This window comes from Lampris incognitus, chromosome 20 (assembly GCF_029633865.1).
Source record: "Lampris incognitus isolate fLamInc1 chromosome 20, fLamInc1.hap2, whole genome shotgun sequence".
In the NCBI taxonomy this organism is placed as follows: domain Eukaryota; kingdom Metazoa; phylum Chordata; class Actinopteri; order Lampriformes; family Lampridae; genus Lampris; species Lampris incognitus.
The window spans coordinates 8,065,730-8,085,551 of record NC_079230.1 but is presented as its reverse complement, the minus strand read 5'-3'; the positions used below and the strand labels follow the sequence as shown (position 1 = coordinate 8,085,551).

General features: G+C 47.3%; 3 protein-coding genes across 5 annotated transcripts; 2 read left to right on the top strand and 1 right to left on the bottom strand.

The window, feature by feature from the left end:
- Positions 1-1,783: 1,783 nt before the first annotated feature.
- LOC130130436 (RNA-binding protein 4.1-like) lies at positions 1,784-6,342 on the top strand. 3 transcript variants are annotated; one of them, XR_008812168.1, is made up of 6 exons: positions 1,784-1,865; positions 2,583-3,013; positions 3,140-3,775; positions 5,245-5,309; positions 5,473-5,585; positions 5,667-6,342. XR_008812168.1 is itself a non-coding variant. In XM_056300146.1 (4 exons), exons 2-3 carry the CDS (start codon positions 2,605-2,607, stop codon positions 3,751-3,753), a joined length of 1,023 nt encoding a protein of 340 aa, XP_056156121.1. In that variant the 5' UTR covers positions 1,784-1,865; positions 2,583-2,604; the 3' UTR covers positions 3,754-3,775; positions 4,111-5,192. The 3 variants fall into 3 exon arrangements, 1 of the variants encoding a protein (XP_056156121.1); XR_008812167.1 differs by having other exon boundaries at positions 5,245-5,352; XM_056300146.1 differs by lacking the exons at positions 5,245-5,309; positions 5,473-5,585; positions 5,667-6,342 and adding an exon at positions 4,111-5,192.
- A 68-nt stretch (positions 6,343-6,410) lies between these two features.
- On the bottom strand, positions 6,411-8,923 carry tifa (TRAF interacting protein with forkhead associated domain). Its single transcript, XM_056300147.1, has 2 exons — positions 8,812-8,923; positions 6,411-8,709 (listed from the first exon to the last, which is right to left on the bottom strand). Exon 2 carries the CDS (start codon positions 8,655-8,657, stop codon positions 8,076-8,078), a length of 582 nt encoding a protein of 193 aa, XP_056156122.1. The 5' UTR covers positions 8,658-8,709; positions 8,812-8,923; the 3' UTR covers positions 6,411-8,075.
- A 924-nt stretch (positions 8,924-9,847) lies between these two features.
- LOC130130679 (RNA-binding protein 4.1-like) lies at positions 9,848-12,856 on the top strand. The gene is made up of 4 exons (XM_056300451.1): positions 9,848-9,902; positions 10,977-11,395; positions 11,536-12,201; positions 12,730-12,856. The coding sequence occupies exons 2-3, from the start codon at positions 10,987-10,989 to the stop codon at positions 12,168-12,170; spliced, it is 1,044 nt and encodes a 347-aa protein (XP_056156426.1). The 5' UTR covers positions 9,848-9,902; positions 10,977-10,986; the 3' UTR covers positions 12,171-12,201; positions 12,730-12,856.
- Positions 12,857-19,822: the final 6,966 nt, after the last annotated feature.

Sequence of the window (19,822 nt, the reverse complement as noted above, 5' to 3'; positions counted from 1 at the left end):
AACCAGCGTCCTGGAGTTTCAAGGTCACGCCCATATATTTGCATATAAAACTGGTCGTTGGCTTGGGTTAGGCACTGTGTTGTATTCAGATTCGGACAGCTTTATTCCACCCCAGAAGGCTGCTTCGGCTTCACAAGCTGCCCGGACCATACACAAAACTCACAGACAAGTGGCAGTCATCAGCACGTCAGGGACAACAGGCGGATCAGCACATGGGCAAGAGATTGCACACTGTCGCCCTCGTGTGGCCACGCACGCGGACTCGCACGAGGGCCGGGCGAATAAACAGATGAGGCGTCCTAAGACGCGTCGCACGTGACATCCCAACACGACATTCAGCCATGTGAAAAACAAACAAGGTACAAACCGACTGCTGAGCTTTAAAACAATATAAAGCATTCATTTAAAATGACTACTCTCGGCATTTAACAGCCTGACAGCAGAAGGAATGAAGGACTAGCGATTGGGGGGGGGGGTTATAGCGCCGTCCCGAGGGAATTACGGTTACAATTCCCTGGACAGGACGTGGTCAGCTTGGCTAATAATTCCCTTTGCTTTCTGGGCCACACGGTTCTCCCAGAGGGAGCACAAGTCCCTCTGTGTTGTTTGTAAGGGGTGGGGATACCTGCAGTCACCTGAGACCGAAGGGGTCGCTTAGTTGAGTGATGAAACGCATCTGTCAGGTGAAACGTTGTATCCAGATGAACTCACTCAACCTTCTTTGATTGTCTTACCTGGATTATTGAGCACGAATCAATATGTTTAATTGGGATTTGACCTCACCAGGCTTTCTTTTCTCCACTAAGGAGAAGCGGATAAACCAGCCCCGGTTAGCCCGAGGCCTCCCACGCTGCGGCCACACACACTATTGAATTCAAATTTAACCCCCAATAAAATTCTGAAATTTGACTTCTTATGAGGGGCGGCACGGTGGTGCAGTGGTTAGCGTGGTCGCCTCACAGCGAGAAGGTCCTGGGTTCGAGCCCCGGGGTAGTCCAACCTTGGGGGTCGTCCTGTGTGTGGAGTTTGCATGTTCCCCCCGTGTCTGCGTGGGTTTCCTCCGGGGGCTCCGGTTTCCTCCCACAGTCCAAAGACATGTAGGTCAGGTGAATCGGCTGTACTACATTGACCCCTAGCTATGAATGTATGTGTGTACTCTGTGATGGCCGGGCTGCCTGTCCAGTGTGTCTCCCCACCTGCCGCCCAATGACTGCTGGAAATAGGCCCCAGCATCCCCGCCACCCTAGGAGCAGGATAAGCGGATCAGATAATGGATGGATGGACTTCTTACGAGGGGCATCATTTTTTCATGTGTGGTGGTACTTGGGTCTGCATTTGTGAACGCAGTGCGGTACTTTGCATGTTTCATTCATGACTCTTGCATGTTGCACCAAATACGAAAACCTTGGCTCCAGGTGTCAACTTCACTGACGTCATTTTACGGTTGATTAAGTGTGATAACAGAAGGAGGCCCTGTGATGGCCTGGCGTCCTGTCCAGGGTGTCTCCCTGCCTGCCGCCCGGTGACTGCTGGGGTAGGCTCCAGCACTCCCCGCGACCCTGGCAGGCAGGATAAGCGGTTTGGATAATGGATGGAATGGATAAAAGAAGTCGTTTTTTTATTTTATTTAATAAAACTGATCAGAATGACCATGCCTTTCGTGAGAACATTACCCTCCGAATACGGGTGTTTCCAGGTCAAAAACGTTCTCGTCTCGACGTTCCAGCCCGGCCGTAGGTCGGATACGTTTGACGGACGGGTCTATCGGCCAATCAAAGCTCACCGTGCCCTTAATACCTATGACGTGTACTCCTCTGTGTCTTTCGACGTCGCAGTAGGGAGCAGCTCGGCCGCATTACAGTGGGGTGAGTGTCTCCGGCGGGGTTATTTCCATCGGGCATTTCTTACCATATATCCGCGAGTTCGGTGTCGGAGCGGTTGTGCGACAAACGCGTCCCGTTCGGACGCGTTTTCCGTTTCGCTAAACTACGCGGTACGCGCCAGCTGCCGGACGCTAGCTAGCATGCTAACGCCACCATTTCAAATTGAGCCGAGTTACCGTTAGCTTGGGTTAGTGCGGGAGCGGAAACGGAAGGGGGGAAAAAAACCCGACGGCTTCGCCGTATCAAAATCGGTCATTGAGCAACTTTCGCGTTTCACTCTTGATCGACTACGTCTTTATTAGCCGACGTGCTGGAGACGAGAATTGATGCAACATTTAGTTTCCGGGACATGATCCACGAGGCTCGTAGCTACGCTAACTAACCGAGTTTCTATTTCCTGAAAGTGACGCAGGAGGCGCACCACCATTTGGCGGCTTTAACCCGGTGTATTGGATTGACGTGATGTTTGCCACCCTCATTTTGCGGAGACCCGCCCCCTACTCCCGCCTCCGATTGGCTGGCCGTAACCAATCTGACCAATGGTGGCTTATCGGATTCGGAGTAGGGCGGGTCTTCCCGAAATGCGGGTGGTACTGAAAAAAAAGGCTTCGCGTTGGCCGTCCAATGGCGGTCTACTGTTTGCTCTTTTGCGTCATGTGCCTGTCTTGTGTTAACTCCGCCTATCTTAACCCCCTTTAGAAAGCTACTATTTGGAACGACAATGGTGAAAATTTTCATCGGAAACCTCTCCCAGGAGACGGAAAAGGACGAAGTTGAGGCCCTCTTCACAAAGTATGGCACCGTGACGGAGTGCGCCAAGTACAAAAATTATGCCTTCGTCCACATGGATGACCGCAAGTCTGCCACCAAAGCCATTCGTGAACTTCACCTTTTCAAACTCAATGGCAGGCCCATAAATGTAGAGCCCAGTAAAGGGAAGAACCAGGGCCCTGTCAAGCTCCACATAGCCAATGTGGAAAAGGGCCACGATGATGAGCTGCGTGGCCTCTTTGAAGAGTATGGTACAGTCACAGAGTGCGCAATCGTCAAGAACTTTGCCTTTGTACACATGTCCAACTCTGATGAGGCTATGGATGCCATAAAGGGTCTGGATAACACTGAGTTCAATGGTAAGTCCCACGGTATTCTTATGTAATGTGAATTTAGTGATTGGATTTCTTAAAAATGTCTTTCGGCCTCTTAAGAAGTGCTTATTTGGTTGTTAATAACCCTGTAATTTCACTTCACTCTTTCAGGCAAGCGAATCCACGTTCAGATATCAAAAAGTCGCCCGAGAGGGGGAGGTGAGGAGGAGGAGTACCCGCCTCCGATGGGAAGGGGAGGTTATTATCCCCCCCGCTTCCCAGGGGACAGACCTGAGCCCCCCTACAGAGGGCGTATGTCAGCTTACCCCGCTCCCCCTCCACCTCCCCCTCCACCAAGACGAGTGGCTTACGCTGAGCGTGGGTATGGCGAGCGAGACAACTATGGGGTGGTGGATTACTATGAGAAATACAGAGCCCGTCCCTACAGTGCTGCAGGATTTGATGACAGGCGAGCCAATGCCATCCCTCCTCCTCCACCACCTGCTGCTGCACTGGTAAGAGAGCGCCTCTCCATGTCGTCACTTGACCAGTATGAGCGGCGCCCACTTCCTCCTCCTCCTCCGTCGCCTTACTTCGCTCGAGACAGAAGCCCACTCAGGCGACCCGCTGCGCCTCCTGCCCCCGCAGCTGGTAATGGTTACTCTTATGAGCGATCCCGGCTGTCACCAGTGGCTAGGGCTCCTTTGTATGGAGCTGCACCCCGTCCCAGGGACCCCTTCGCAGTGCCTCCGCCGCCGCCACCACCACGTTATGCAGGCTACTAAGTGTACTGGAGTGTGATAAAAGGTGAGAAAGGTGGAATTGTAGTTCACAGCCAAATAACTCATACATTTGTAGGACTAAGGCAGATTTGCTAAAGTAATAATAGAAGTTCATACTAAAGTTTACATAGAACCTGGCGTCACTAGTTGAAGCAAAATCCCATCCCATTTTTAAACCCTGAGGACTAGCTTGAATTTTTTTTTTTATCATTTCAAATCATCTCCAGCCAAGAAATCAATGTAAAATTATCACTTGGGTGGATCCCTAATTGCTGCTACTTAAACTATCAAAAATTAGACTTGCGCGATCTTCTTGAGTAAAGCGCACTTCTTGACTTGTGTGGTTTGCTCTCTTTCCAGGTTTAGAATATGACAAGATTGTCGTCGTCTGCTGATGCACGTGGCGCTATACACCCCTACTAGTCTACGGCGGATTGCGTTGCGTTCGCCTGAGACATACTGGAAGATACTGTTTTGCGGACAGCCCCGTTTTAAATAACAAACGATTCACTGTCTCCGGTTCACGTGTTCTTCTAAGCTGTTTTTGCCTTTTCTGTTTTCCTGCTTGTTTTCCTGTTATCCTTAAAGATCCTTAAACTGTTTTTTAAATATAGGATGTTGGCATAATTACTTGCTCTATATTACTTAAACGCATTAACTGTTCTTGGCCACAAACTTAATTCTTCTTCTCAATATTGACATAAATGGAAATGGCCTCTGCAAAATTGGAACATATTGTCATAACAAGGGAAAAGTCAGTTAAAAGAGGGTATGTTTATTTTTTGTAAACAAAATTTTCTATAGTTTTTTTCAGATGAATTGTTTGGTCACAACAAATACTCCACAGACGCTTAAGTTTCAGTGTAGTTGGTACTTTAGTTTTCTATTATTGGTGTGGCAGGTTGTACATTGATGACCAATAATTTTTGCGACGCATGTTAGCATGACAAATCAAGTTACCAGTGTGAGTTTTGTGTTTTGTTTTTTTGAGACTTTGTGTTAACTTTTGTTGCGAGTACAGAATCTATAGATGCGTTATGTAAGATTCTCCTTCTTTTAGATTGCTTTTGATTTCAAGGATTTTTAATAAACAATATAACAAAAACGACGTTTTAACTCTCAAATCATTCATCGTTGGGCAGTCTTTCCAGTCAAATGACTTGACAAAGTAAGTCATTATGCAGAAGATCAGATATCCAGGCGTTTCACTCCGAACACGCTTTTAATTTGATCCTTTACACTCTGTACACTTGACCTCACGCTGAGTAGCATTGAAACGCTCCTATAAATGCCTGAACTTTGCGATGGCCCATTTGTATTTTTGCGACAACTGCTGATCTGAAATTCTTGGTGTTTTCCATCTCTTACCAGTTAATTGCACACTTTATATTATTCATACTTTTCCACCTATGTCTCAACTTTGGATTTTCCCTTTCACTCATACCACAATTTACATACAGTATTGGTTGTTTTTGATATTTGTGCTCTCTGTAGGTTGTTAGACCCCATGATCTCTGCATAGTTTTGAAGAGACTATGCGGGGGGACGACTACACCATGGTAAGTGATCCTCAGCAAGTGTGCAGCATCCTGTGAACAATGGGTATGTACTGCTTCAATTGTATTAGGAAAGCACTGAAGCACTGTTAGAGGTGTGATGTCTTCTTTTTTTTCCCCTCCTGTATTTTCTCGTTTTAGACAACTGCTAATCTTTTCTCTACAGGTTGTTGATCTGAATCCATGGTACTCCTTGGCTCATTGCAATGAAATGTGCTTAGTCTCGGAGGCCAACAAAGCTGACTAGATTAGCCCCGATATGGTCCCTGCACTTAAAAGGTAATAGTGTTGTCTACTTCAATTTTGAAGATGTCTACTTCTTGTGATCATTCATTTACATGTCCCATATTGTGCCTTTAGGTAGCGAATGTGGTCATTACCTGGACGGGAGACTGACTGCTTATTGGCTCTAGACCTGATACTGCCATCCACTTGTCAGAAACCCCACTTGGCAACATCTGTCTGACTATAGTTAAAAGGCCAAAATGGCAAACTAGGTCAGGTTTGTGCAATTACATCAAAAATTAAGACACACTGACCATTTTATCCACCTTTGTGAAACACATCTTGAGGAAGTTAACCTCATCCTTCCCACCAATCAAGATCTTCACTGTTGTGCTGTAAATGTACTAGCAGGAGTGGGACTAATTCATATCTTGTACATGGTTGAGTGTTTGGATTTATAGGACTGTTGTACTTTGTGTCCAGAAATGGTTAATCTATACACATTATGTATTTTTGGATATACCTGATATATATTTTTTGTACCTGTAAGAATGACCAACCCTTTTTATAAGTTAAAATCTCTTAAAATGTTTACAGATCTTGCAACCATTTTAGATATTTTCATTTCATATTTAATATACCAATCATGTATTAGTGATGTAGTGCCGATGGTTGTGACGTCGGCCAGTTTTGCTGTTGTGACTGCGTTCCATGAACGCTGTATTATTTACCTTTTCCGTGGGCATTATTCAATTTGAGTCTGGTCTTTGTCAAGTACTGATATGAATTAAAATATATTTTTCCCATCTTGTCTGTGTAACCTGAGCCTCAAACTATGGCCTGTACCCTCATGTAGTATTCTGGGGGCGGGGGAAATGAAACGAAAGTACTTGTAATAGCTACCATGAAATTGTTTTAATGACTTGGAGTCAAGAGTCACACTTTTACAAAATGTGGCTAAGATAAATATGTATACAAAAATGTAACCTCAGCACTTCACAGCTTTTCTGCTTCACAGGTATGCGCGATACCAAAATCACAGTTTACTAGATAAATGCATATATAATTTAAGAGATATTAAACCAGACAGACTAACATGAGGAAGTTATGACGTAACTTGTTGACATGAATACTTGTGAGAACCTGAAACGAGATCCAGGCAGTGGTTACAAGAAAAAGGTGATAGACTGTCAGAACGGGACAAGGCTACGGACAGAATTTTGTGCCAGTTTATACCCAGGGGAAGTTGCCTCTAGTCTGTATGGGTTACCTAAGATAGGTAAACAGGCTGTGCCATTACGGCCTATTGTCTGTATGATTAACTCTGTATGATACCATCTTCAAGGTCCGAAGGTTTCTGGCATCTATTCTCGACCCGTTGGTAGGCAGTAAGCATCACATTCAGAACAGTTTTGTGGATGAGGTGAGGGACATTATGGAGGCGGATGAAACCGTGTTAAGTCTCTTCATGTACGTTGCTGTGGAGGTAGTCTGTATGAATTACAAAATGACCCCACCTTTAGCAACAGGGCCATCCTTGACACTGACCAAGTGTGTCTGCTCCTGAAGCGGTGTCTGCAGTTCACGTGCTTCACCTACAGGGGGCAGTACTGCAGGCAGACGCACGGGTGTGCTGTGGGTTTTCCAGTTTCACCTATAGCGGCCAAACTATACGGAGGAAGTGGAAAAGAGGGCTGTGGTGCCCTATCCAGGGAGGTCCGAGTCATCCCACTGGACCACAAACTAGGAGTCATCAGGACGCTGCACCCCCGAGCTGACAACGTCCCCAGCGGCCGGGGAGGGGGGGGGAAATCCCACTGTGAGGGTGGTTATCCTAACGAGGAGGAGGAGGACAGCTGCCCACGCGTAGACCAGCGGTGATTCCGTATGTGGCGGGAGTGTCGGTACAGTTCTCATACGGGGAGTCAGAGGCCGTTACGTGAAGAGGGAACGATTATCCTGAACCGAGGCGGGGCCAAGAGTACACCTGCCACACCCCACAGCCATTCCCCGGTCCTCTGCGAATAGTACACATGGCCGCTGTAACTCCACTCAATGGTCGCGGCAATTTGCATATTGTAGCGAATTCGGGGGACAACGCAATCACAGGAGCTGCCGCGGCCGGGAAGCGAACCCGCATCGCCCGCACCGCAGGCGACCTCGCTAACCGCTAGACTAACGGGTCTTCTTATCCATGCACGTTACACTATGGAACGGATCGTTGGTTTCGGTCGTTATGCCACTACGTTGTTTCCAAGGATGGGGACACCTGCAGTCAGTTGAGACTGAAGAGGTCACTTAGATGAGTGATGACGCGTTTCTCTCTCTCAATAAACGTTGTGTCCTGATGAACTGATTCAACTTTCTGTGATTTTCCTGATATTATTGAGCATGCATAAAGACAACTTAAAAAAGAAAAATAGATGCGTTTAAAAACTTAAGTTTTAGCAGGTAATGAGTTTGATTTTTCACTACACAAATAAAAGCCTAAATTATGATTGAACTTGCCTAGTGTCTGAACACACTATATATGCATACAAGTTGTCAAGCCATAAGTGTCTCATCTGTTTCCAGTGGTCCATGACACGCGAGTTCACCCGGCAAGCTATATGCGCTACTATTGCACGAGCCAGTCTCCATGACGGGGGTTATACTTTGTGGGGCTATGCCTGTCTCCGTGGATGGAGGAACTTCAAGGACGTGGAACTCCACCTCGTAGCTCATCTTGGCCTCGCCAGGCTCACGGACGACGAGCATCTCAAATCCCCCAAATTCGATGAGGGCCTTGTCCGGAAGATCCATCCTCTCCAGGTAGCCCAACGCTGACCTGTTGACCATCATGCGCCCCTTCTGGCTCAGGTTCTGCACAGTGAAGAGCATGCCAGGGTCCTGCGGGGTACGGTAGGCATGAAAAGCCAGCTGTTTACGGGACACTTTGGGGTCAGCCAGGGTAAAGGTGCAGGCCTGGGCATCCCGGCCCAGTCGCAGAGGCTCATCTGCCTGGTGTTGGCGCCTGTTGCTGAGGGGAAGCTGATGGTAAAACCCTCTGAACGTCTGCTGGGGATGGTACAGCTTGACGTGGAGACAAGTCAAAAGGTCCTCTTCGGTCTCCATTGTCTGAGACATCTGCAGTCCTTAACTTGTGCGGCCGGTCGGAAAGAAGAATGCACAGAAAGCTCTGTGTACAAAGGGGAGGACTCAGTCAAAAAAACAACAAAAAAAGTTAAATTGATTTGAGAAATAACAAATTAGCCGTCTTCAAGCTGTGTCTGCGTCTTACCTGGCCAAGACTGCTGGGGTTATTTCAGACGCTTGTTGTTGATCGAGCTGCGCCGCCCAAACTAACGCCACGCACATCCATCTCACTGCTGGGAATGTACAGGAAGCCCCCCTCCCCCCTCCCTCCTCTCCTTTACTATCGTCCTCCCCTTTGCTCCTCCCTCTTTCGTCATGCTCACAAGACATCAGCATGTGATACTTTCCCCGATGTCGCAACGCCAAACCGAAAGCAACACACACACGCACACACACGCACACACGCACTAGATGTGTGCGTTCAGCAAGGGCTTCCTTTACGGTCATAGCGGAAACAGCTGAGCCCTGATGGGAAACTGCACTCGTTAACGCAGGAGAGGTTAACATGTTGCGTGTTCAGGTTCACCGAGTGGCTATAGTCGTTCGTTGTACATAGTTGTTTTTTGTTTTTCAAATTTAATTTTATTATCGTATTTTGTTTTTATTTATCTACTTATTTTTAAATTATTTGCTGTACACAGTGGGTTGCGAGATGTTTTGCAGGTCCTGGGGGGGCGCAAACTGTTTCCGGGTCAGTGGGTCGGAACTACGGAGAGAGACGAGCTGTGAGGGGGCGCGCGGGGGGCAAACTGTTTCCGGGTCAAGGGTCAGCGGGTCGGTACTACGGAGAGACGACCTGTGGATCGTGTCTAATGGCGGCCTGTACCACAGCCGCGAATAAAAGCGGCGCTCAGTTTGTTTCAGCGTGTTTGTGTGTTTTTTTCTCTTCTTTAATAGCGGTGAACGCTGCAATAACGAGGGGTTTTAAAACGCCTTCCTCGGCTTTTGTCGTTGCAAACGTAACGACGACTCAATCGCGCAGACCAGACAGGCGGGCAACGCTTCCGGCGACGGCTTATCCCTCTCTGCCCTGCTTGTTTACGCGTTCGAAATGAACCGCCTCTACATCTGCTTTATCACATCCACCTCGGAGCCGCTCCCCCCCTCCCTCCCCCGGTGTTACCCGGGCTGCAGTTCTCGCAGAATCCTGTAGGGGGCGGTTTGTGACTATCCACGGGGAAGGAAGGGCGCCATTCATTTTCATTGAGAGCATCCGGTACACCGGGGGGAAAAAGGGTAACTCGAAATTCCCTATCCCCGTGTTTTTTGCCCCCCCCTCCCCTCTCCTCGATTTACCACGGGCTGTTCTGTCGACAGTAGGGACGCTGCCTTATCCGTCGGCGTGGCGGGGCGGCGCGGCGCGGCGGAGGTTTCATTCGTCGTCGTTCGGGGTTACGGCTAGCAGCGGGGCTTTGGAGGGCTTTGTTGTCGGGGAGGCACGGCTCACGCATGCCGGTTTTCCAACCCAGGAAACGTTTCACGGTTTTTTTTCCTTCTCTTCTCTTTCTTCTTCGTCTCTTGTGTTGTATCCGATGTAAAGATTCTAGAACGTATTGTTTGAGTGAACGTGGGGGGGGGCGGGGGCGGCGGGTGCGCCTGTAAGCGGACGTATGGCTAATTTGGGTCAGAGACGTACGTTGCGCGTGCTAGCGCGCGGGGGGGAGGAGGGGGGAGGACCGGGGCCTTGTCGCGGTCTTTTCTGAAGCGTCCAGTGTTACAGGAACGTCCTCTTACAGCCCCGTACACCTTATAATATTAATGAGCGGGGGTACTGTCTCGGTGCGCACGTGCCCGGGTTTTAATTAAGAGCTCGGTGAAACCGTGGCGAGCCTCGAGTGGCGTTACACGAGCCCATTCTTCAGCCGCAGATTTGTAGCAGAGCAATACTGCGATACTACCGTTTAGTCATTCGGTGGGGTTTTTTTGGTATGGGGAAGAAACTGTGACACACGTTTGTCTAAATGAATGGTCCCGAGAATCTATGAACCCGAAATGTGTCGGAAAATAGTTTTGTTTTTATTTTGCAGACCTGGTTGGTTTTGTGATCATGTAATAATAATAATACGCTCTAGGTCAGGTTATGGTTACCCTCCTACCGTTCTTATTGCCAAACCCTAGTCAAGACGTCAAGGTCCGAAAGTCAAATCTTATGAGTGTTGTCATTTATAATCAGCCAGCCCTCGTGTTTTCCCTTCATCCGTTTTCCACCAAACTGGCCATACACCCCCCCTCCCCCCGTCCTCCATATCTACTACTACTCTACTACTACTACTACTCCATATAATCTTTTCGCATGCTTTGTTTAAACAGATCTTTCACAATGGTGAAGATTTTTGTGGGGAATCTTCCTCGAGAGGCGGACCAGGAAGAAATCCAGACCCTCTTCAGCCAGTACGGCACGGTCACAGAATGTGCCATCATCAAGAACTTCGCTTTCGTCCACATGGACGATCGCAAGGCCGCCACCAAAGCCATCAAAAGCCTGCATCTGCACAAGCTTCACGGCACACCGATCAACGTCGAGGCCAGCCACGGCAAGAACCAAGGCTCGGTCAAACTGCACGTGGCCAATGTAGAGAAGGGCTCCGACGACGAGCTGCGCGCCCTGTTCGAAGAATACGGTACCGTCACCGAATGCGCCATCGTGAAGAACTTTGCCTTTGTACACATGTCCAACTCCGACGAGGCCATGGACGCCATAAAGGGACTGGATAACGCTGAGTTTAAAGGTAGGGGTTGGCCGGTATGGTAAACACATTTCTTGGAAGAAATCACACGTTTTTAAGACTCTCACTTGGTCCTGTGTTTTGTTGCAGATGCGGATTTAAACCTGCTTGTCTTTTTTTTTTGTTTGCTTACTTTTCTTTAGACAAACGAATCCATGTTCAGATATCAAAGAGCCGTCCCAGACACGAGGAACGCGAGGACTACCCACCTCTTCCCCAAGACCGGGGCGGTTACTGGCCCCCCCGGTATCCAGGGGACAGAAACGAGCCTCCCCCGCCCGGCTATATGAGAGGCCGTCTCAACCCCCCCCTACCTCCGGGTTACCCCATCCCTCCTCCACCTCCCCCTCCGCCTAGGCGAGCCGCTTACCCGGAGCGCCCCTACGAGCGCGACGGCTACGGCGTGGTAGATTACTACGAGAAATACAGAGCCCGTCCGTATAGCCTCAACTCCTTCGACGACAGGCGACCTGGCGCCATACCCCCTCCCCCGCCTCCCCCCACGGCCGTCGTCCGAGAGCGTCTCATGACGCCCCTTGACCCCTACGAGCGTCGGCCCCTCCCGCCTCCTCCTCCTCCGAACGCATTCTATGCCCGAGACCGTAGCCCACTCAGGAGAGCGGCGCCGATGCCGATGGCCCCCACCAATAACGGCTACAACTACGAGCGCTCCCGTCTCTCCCCCGTCGCCAGGGCGCCGGCGTACGGAGTTCCTCGCGCCAGGGACCCCTTCACAGAGCGGTTGCCGCCCCCGCCGCCTGCCCGCTACACGTACTAAGTCGCCCCCCCTGTCCGGCATGAGAATCAAGGTGAGAGAATAGGTCTGGGGCAGAGATCAATGGCAGTGACCGTCTCCGAGCGGTGTGACACGCCGACGAGCGAGATCTGGAAAAAAAAGCATGCGTATTAAGACGAGCCAATGCGGCAAAACCCTAATTTCGGTAGCAGGCACGTGCTCGCACCAAAACATATCCTAAAAAAAATAAATAAAAAAATATGTATATATGTATATATATATGTGTGTATATGTATATATGTCTGTGTATGTGTATATATGTATATATATGTATATATACACACATATGTATATATATATGTATATATACATACATATATATACGTGTATATATGTATGTATGTATATATATATATGCGAGCGAAAATGGCAGTAAAGTCTGTTCATTCTCTCTCCCAAAGATTGAAGAGAAAGGCCACAGAGCTCGGCAGAATTTTCCAAAAACCTAGAGACGATTGAGATGCGGCAACGTTGCAATTGTGTCTCGCTTGCAAGCCGGTTGACCTGTGTGTGATTTGATGATATGTTTTTTTTCTCCCAGGTTTTAACTATGACAGGATCGTCGTCCGACTGCGTCGCCGCCGCACGCCGTCTCCGGATGCACGTCACGCTATATCCTCTCCCCGTCTGTGGCTGTGCGCGTTAAACCCCTCCCCCCTCTCGCCCCGTCGCCCCGCCCCCGCCGCGGTGCTCGCAGGAGGGACTGTAACGCCATCGTCCTCGACATTTATTTTATTTTTTTATTTTTTTTAAAATTCTCATTTTTGGGGGCAGTTTTTATAGCCACCTTGTTCTCTCTTTGTTAGGTTTGTCATTGTGCAAGTAGTTACCTTAACACTCGTCCAACCCCCCTAAGTCAAGCGCTGTTTTAACTCTACGTTCCAACTTCTAATATCCTAGGTAGTGTGTGTGACAGGGGAGCTGAACCCTCTCAGCTCCCTCTTCCTTAGGCGATTTCCTTGTGACTGTAGCTTGAACTGACCTATTAACTGAATTGTCATGCTTGAGAGTAAACCCAAATCTGCACGTTAGGTTCCATCAGGTTAATCCTCCCTGACTCTTTGCCATAGGCACCTGCATATATAGAGGTGATCATTTTCACCACAACAAATTAGAAGTTTAACTTAATTCACTGGGAGAATAGTGGTCTAATTACCTCAAGGCGTTCAAATGTAACTTCATTGTCGGACCCATGTTTTCAATAAAGACCTGACAACTGCGGTGATGCCAGTTTCATTGCTAGATGTGCTAAACGCCCTACCCTGCTGCCAGCGGTTGGGTTTGAGTCCCGTCTTGTGAAATACCTCGCCTCTGCATAAAAAGATGATTCGTCAATGTCAGCCTAATATCAAACTTGCCATTGCAACGTCGATTAAAGCGCCACGCCGCTGAAATTCCTTAGCTTTTTTTCAAACCAAGCCTCCATTTTAGCTCGTTCCCTTCATTGTCAAGTCTCACACTGCCCACGCCTTGGCGGAGTTGACTCTGGTATACCCCAGCTTAAAATTCCATAGAGTTCAGACTACTTTAAATGAAAGGTGTCTACAGAGAGATGACGTCACTTCCCTGCTTGAGACCTTCCAAACTGTCAGGTAAGTCATGGGTACCAGGGACTGTTGATTCAGCATCAGTTGTATGTGGCAACAGATGGTAGAATATGCATGTCCACACATTGACGCAACTTTTATTGATTCATGTTACTGTTAAATATTGTAAGAAAACGTAGGTTAGCTGGAGAAACATTGGCAGGTGGCTGAACAGAATTGAATTGTGTTCTTGGATGATACCATTGTCCTTGCTGTTGTAGGTATGGCAAGTCATACTTCTCGAACAAGCATGACAGTTTTTACTTATTCGGTATTCCATGTCTTGCCAAAATTGCTTTAGTCTTCTGCACAGACATGAAGTGATTCTATACACACAACTCATTTCTGACCTGTACCTTGCATGAATTAAAGATAATATTTGAAACAGTGATGGCCTCTTTGCTTTCAAGTAGCTCTCAATGGTTCACATCACAAATGTGCAAGAATTGACTTGTTTGGAAACGGGGCGCTGTGGGACTAGTTACACTGGTACACTGAATGTAAAGGGGCGTACCGGAGGTTATAGCGAATGCTAATTCATTCTGAATGTTTCAATACAGCCTTGATATTTTAAAGCTTACGTGTAAAGCTAATTGCAATAGTTACAAATACAGGGTTCTTACCCTGCTCAGTATTAGGCAAGTGATTTAATAAAATATGAAAGCGTGATAATATATTGACACATAGATTGATTGGTATGTACATTTTCAGACAATTGAATCTACAGAAGTGACCTTGTTGGAGCCATTGGGTCAAAGGCGAACAAGGTTTTAAAACGATTTTCAAATACACATTCATTTTAACGGAAGATTTTGTTTTAGCTGCATCTTGTGCTGAATTTCCACTGACAGGTTTCCCCCCAGTGTGGCTGTTGAGTCAGAATGAATGACGGCTGGACACTGGGCTAGATTTATCAGTACCACTTTTCAAGAAGACCACCCGTATAGACTTGTGAATGGTTTACAGTTAGGCTATGAATTAGGTTGTGAACACTAGAAATCGTTAATTAAACATAATAAAGTTATAACAGTATACATCAATGTGGGCCTCACTATTTGGCAAGATCAAGTTACTGCGGCACTTTATTCTGCTAAATCTCAGCTCTTGCTAGGTAACCAATGGCCTCAGTACAGATAAACGTGGGCTCATTATTTATTATTTGGGAAGCAACAGGTTGCTGTTGCGTTTTATATCTAATGTGTCATAACGGCTTATTAATGATTTATAAAGCATTCATAAACCCTTTATAAAGGTATACTTACTGTAAAGTGGTACCCATTTATCTGTTACTTTAGATCACTTCAACTGAAATAACTACTTTGGGACTAGGGTCTATTTACTTGGCCAAGTACCCCAGTCTTCCGAGCCGTCCCGGTCGCTGCTCCACCCCCTCTGCCGATCCGGGGACGGCTCCAGACTACCACATGCCTCCCCCAATACACGTGGAGTCGCCAGGCGCTTCTTTTCACCTGACAGTGAGGAGTTTCGCCAGGGGGACGTAGCTCATGGAGGGGGGGGGGGCTACCAGGGCCCATTAGGGGGAGGGGGGGCTGGAATTAAAAGTAAAAGTTTGTTTTGGTTTGCAAATTTTTATTTCTAACTAATTTGGGCCGTAACTTCGGTTAACATTGGCTCAAGACATCGGTTGAGGGACTTAAAGAAAATAGTGGAGGCTCTATGACGCCCCTCTCACCCCTTACAAAAGGTGCAAAATGGTTTAGTCCGCCGCCACTCCGAACAGGCGCCCCGACCGACCAGAGGAGGCGCTAGTGCAGCGACCGGGACTCATACCCACATCCGGCTTCCCAACCACAGACACGGCCAATTGTGTCTGTAGGGACGCCCGACCGAGCCGGAGGTATCAAGGGGATTCGAACCGGCGATCCAGCAACGGAATAGACCGCTACGCCACCTGGACGCCCTGCTATAAACCGAGATTTTTAACAGACAGACAATGCATAAGAAATGAACACCTAAAAGTTATGAGACATAAGATGTTAATAACAAATACACAACAGTGGCGAGACATAATGGATTGATGCAAGCACTACACAGCATGAAAGTCAGATCTCGCGCACCCAAACAGGTTAACGGTGGCCGTGGAAGACAATAAGCAACAAGAGGCCTTCTTTTGAACACTTGGTTGCATTCTCCTTCTGTACTGAAGTTTACCAATGACCTCACATCAAGTTTTTTTTCCCCCAGGTCGATGAGAACAAAAATGTCCTCTCAGAATAAGAGAAATGTGGGTTTCCTTACTTCTCACCCCTCCTTTCCGCATGTTTCGTTATATTCTCCAAAGACTAGAATGAAAGAAGGGGATATAAGCCCTGCATAACACCGAGTAGTGCTTCTACTTTTGTTTCAGCAAGAAAGCAATGAAACCAACAGTGTTGAACATCAACCGTTGCCTAAACCAAAAATGGTGAGACGCTTCATTTTGCATGCCATGTTTCAAGCTCAACAGTTTTTTTTTCCCCCAAGCACTTGAATCTAATGGTCCAAACAACATTAAAACGATCAGCACATCACACCACAAGCTAAAGGGGATATTAATGCAGGACAAATCCCACAGATAAAAGATATCACATTGAAGCAAGAATTGATTTTAAAGGTTATATATATTAAGATGGGATAATGATTTAGTGCTGGAAACAAACTATTATTATTGTCTGCCACCCCAAACATCATACAGATATCAGCAAACCCCTCCTAAGCCCTTTAAATTGATAGTTTGATAACATTAAATCCACCTGCCTAATATTGTGTAGGTCCCCCTCATGCCGCCAAAATCGCTCTGACCCGTTGAGGCATGAACTCCACAAACCTCTGAAGGTATCCTGTAGTATCTGGCACCACGACGTGAGCAGCAGATCCTTCCAAGTCCTATTGTAGGTTGCAAGGTGGGGCCTCCATGGATCTGACTTGCTTTTCCAGCACACCCCACAGATGCTCAATGGGATTGAGATCTGGGGAATTTGGAGGCCAAGGCAACACCATGAACTCTGTCATGCTCCTCAAACCATTCTTGAACAATATGTGCAGTGGGGCAGGGCGCATTATCCTGGTAAAAGAAGCCACTGCCATCAGGGAATAGCCATGAAGGGGGTGTACCTGGTCTGCAACGATGTTTAGGTAGGTGGCACGTGTCAAAGTAATATCCACATGAATGCCAGGACCCACGGTTTCCCAGCAGAAAGAACATTACCCAAAGCATCACACTGCCTCTGCCGGCTTGTCATCTTCCCACAGTGCATCCCGATGCCATGTCTTTCCCAGGTAAATGATGCATATGCATCCAGCCATCCACATGATGTGAAAGAAAACATGATTCATCAGACAGGCCAACTTCTTCCATTGCTCCATGATCCAGTTTTGACGCTCACGTGCCCATTGTAGGTGCTTTTGGTGGTGGACAGGGGTTATCATGGGCACTCTGACTGGTCTGCAGCTACGCAGCCCCATGCAAAGCAAGCTGCGATGCATTGTGTTCTGACACCTGTCTATCATAGCCAGCATTAAGTTTTTCAACAATTTGAGCTACAACAGCTCTTCTGGGTGATTGGACCAGATTGGGGGGGGGGGATAGATGGGCTAGCCTTCAGCTCCCACGCTCATCAATGAGCCTTGGGTGCCCATGATACTGTTGCTGGTTCACCGGTTGTCCTTCCTTGGACCACTTTTGGTAGGTACTGACCACTGCATACTGGGAACACTCCACAAGACCTAACGTTTTGGAGATGCTCTGACCCAGATGCTCTGACCCATTATGAGGAGTTTCCGTGTTTGTGGCCTTTATCTCCTCCTTTGGCCAGCTTATTATTCCAGCTGGGTATTTAATGACTGGTAGAGCATGTGTTGATGGCTTGGATCTTATTATTCCCATTGAGCTGGCTCCTCAGGACCTACCTCACTATATAAAGGTATTTGGCTGTAGCTGACCTCCTTGCTGCCTCCTAGTGGTTTCCATTTGCTTGTGGAATACCCAGGTACTTGTAACTGTTCTGTATGTCTGTTAATACTCTGCCATCCGCCAATTCAACCCCTTCAGTGCTCACCACCTTTCCTCTTTTTTGCCACCATTCGACCACACTTGTCCAGTCCAAATGACATTCGAATGTCGTCACTGTAGATCCTGGTGAGGTAGATCAGCATGTCAATGTCTTGCTCATTTCTGGCATATAGAGCTTGATGTCATCCATCAGGTAGTGGCTGATGGTAACGCTTCTTCTGATATTGTATCCATATCCGCTCTTTGTGATGATCTGACTGAGGGAGTTCAGGCCTATGCAGAGCAGCAGCAGCAATAGCGCATCACCTTGGTATATACCATATTTGATGGTTACCTGTGTGATTGTCTGAGTTGGCCTCTAGTGTTGTTTTCCACTGCTGCATTGAGTTCTTGATGAAGGCTATTAGTGTCCTGTTGACTTTGTATAGTGCCAAGCACTCCAGTAACCAGGTGTGGGGCATTGAATCGTAGGCTTTCTTGTTGTCAATCCAGGCTGTGCTCAGTTTGGTCTGTCTGGTCATAAGAGTCTTGGGTGAATGTTCTATCAACCGGTAGCTGATGCTTTGACCCTCTGGTGTTGTTCCCAATTCATTTCTGAGCTTCACTCATTTATTGACTCATGTGCCTATTCAGCTTAGATATTATGATGCCTGACAGGATCTTCCATGTTGTGGAGAGGCAGGTTATTGGCCGGTAGTTTGAAGGTGTTGTACCCTTGTGTGGATCCTTCATGATCAGTATTGCTCTCCCCTGTGTTAGCCAGTCAGGGTGAGACCCTGATGTTAGAAGGTGTCTTATCTGTGTCACCAGGTGTTCATGCAATGCCGTTAGCTTCCTCAGCCAGGAGGCATAAATCATGTCAGGGCCTGATACAGCCCAGCTCTTCATGTTTGATAACTGGTTCTAGTTCTTGTTCTGGGATATTGCTGTGGTCTGCTCTTAGTTCCACCAGCTACTGGGCGTTGGTATTGTGTGATGCCTCCTTTTCCCGTATATCCTTACAGTATTGCTCGTTCTCTGCTCTGGGTGGGTCTGGTATTTTCCTCTTTGCCCTTTCCAGGTCCTCAGTTATGGACATCTTGCTGTACTTCTTCAACCACGGCCTGTCTTTCATCACACTTTGATCTTGGCTTCCAGCCAAGCCATATTTAAATATATATAAATATATATATATATATGTGTGTGTGTGTGTGTGTGCATTATATGAAATAGTGAGGCCTCTTTTGTTGTTCTGATGTAGAGAAGTGTATATGGGTTGTGATGGCACGTGAAGATGACACTTCCTGTGGTTAACCTTTTGTTTACACTGGCTGAGCTAGGCATTGCTCTTTCTGACTGCAGTGGAAAATATAATGGAGGTGGTGGGCATAAATTCCTGTCACGTGCCTGCATCTACCCCCAAACCACAAGGGCAGAAGAAGACTGAAACGGCATGTTGCTGTGTTTGTATTTTCTACTTTCACACCAACATTTGACAGAGGCCCCTACCACAAATAAACCAAAGACTCCCGTGCAATATATAACTTTAAAAGTACCCAGTACAATCAAAGAGTAGAATTCATACATTGAGTGAATTACTTTTCTGTACAGTTGTGATGTATTCATGAGCCTACCATTTTTTGTTTTCACTTCAGAGAACCCATGATAGCAGTTGTCTGCTGCCTTCTTGAGCCCTTACAGGGCTTTAATAAGGGAGGCCTTGAAAAGCCTTTGGTTGATTCTCAGTATGTCATGTTTTAGATGAGTTGAATGTCAGATCGTCTGTATATTTCATGTTTTAGTTGAATCTCATGTCACATTGTGCTGCCTCCTTCCTTTGTTTTTCTTGCCCTTTTGTGTATGTCTAAGTGGGAGAGTACTGCTGGCGTCGTGTGTGGCTGCCGCTTCTCCCTCTGGTAGCCCCCCTTCCCATCCCATCCACCCCTGTATGTTTGTGTTACGTTTATCTGTTGTCTTGTTTCACCCCATTTATTGTAAAGCGACTTTGAGTGTTAGAAAGTGCCATATAAGATTGATTCATTATTATTATTAATTAT

Coding starts and splice junctions, on each gene's coding strand:
- LOC130130436 (XM_056300146.1), top strand. CDS start 2,605: ATGGTGAAAATTTTCATCGGAAACCTCTCCCAGGAGACGGAAAAGGAC. Junction 3,014..3,139: donor GGATAACACTGAGTTCAATG/GTAAGTCCCACG, acceptor TCACTCTTTCAG/GCAAGCGAATCCACGTTCAG.
- tifa (XM_056300147.1), bottom strand. CDS start 8,657: ATGTCTCAGACAATGGAGACCGAAGAGGACCTTTTGACTTGTCTCCAC.
- LOC130130679 (XM_056300451.1), top strand. CDS start 10,987: ATGGTGAAGATTTTTGTGGGGAATCTTCCTCGAGAGGCGGACCAGGAA. Junction 11,396..11,535: donor GGATAACGCTGAGTTTAAAG/GTAGGGGTTGGC, acceptor ACTTTTCTTTAG/ACAAACGAATCCATGTTCAG.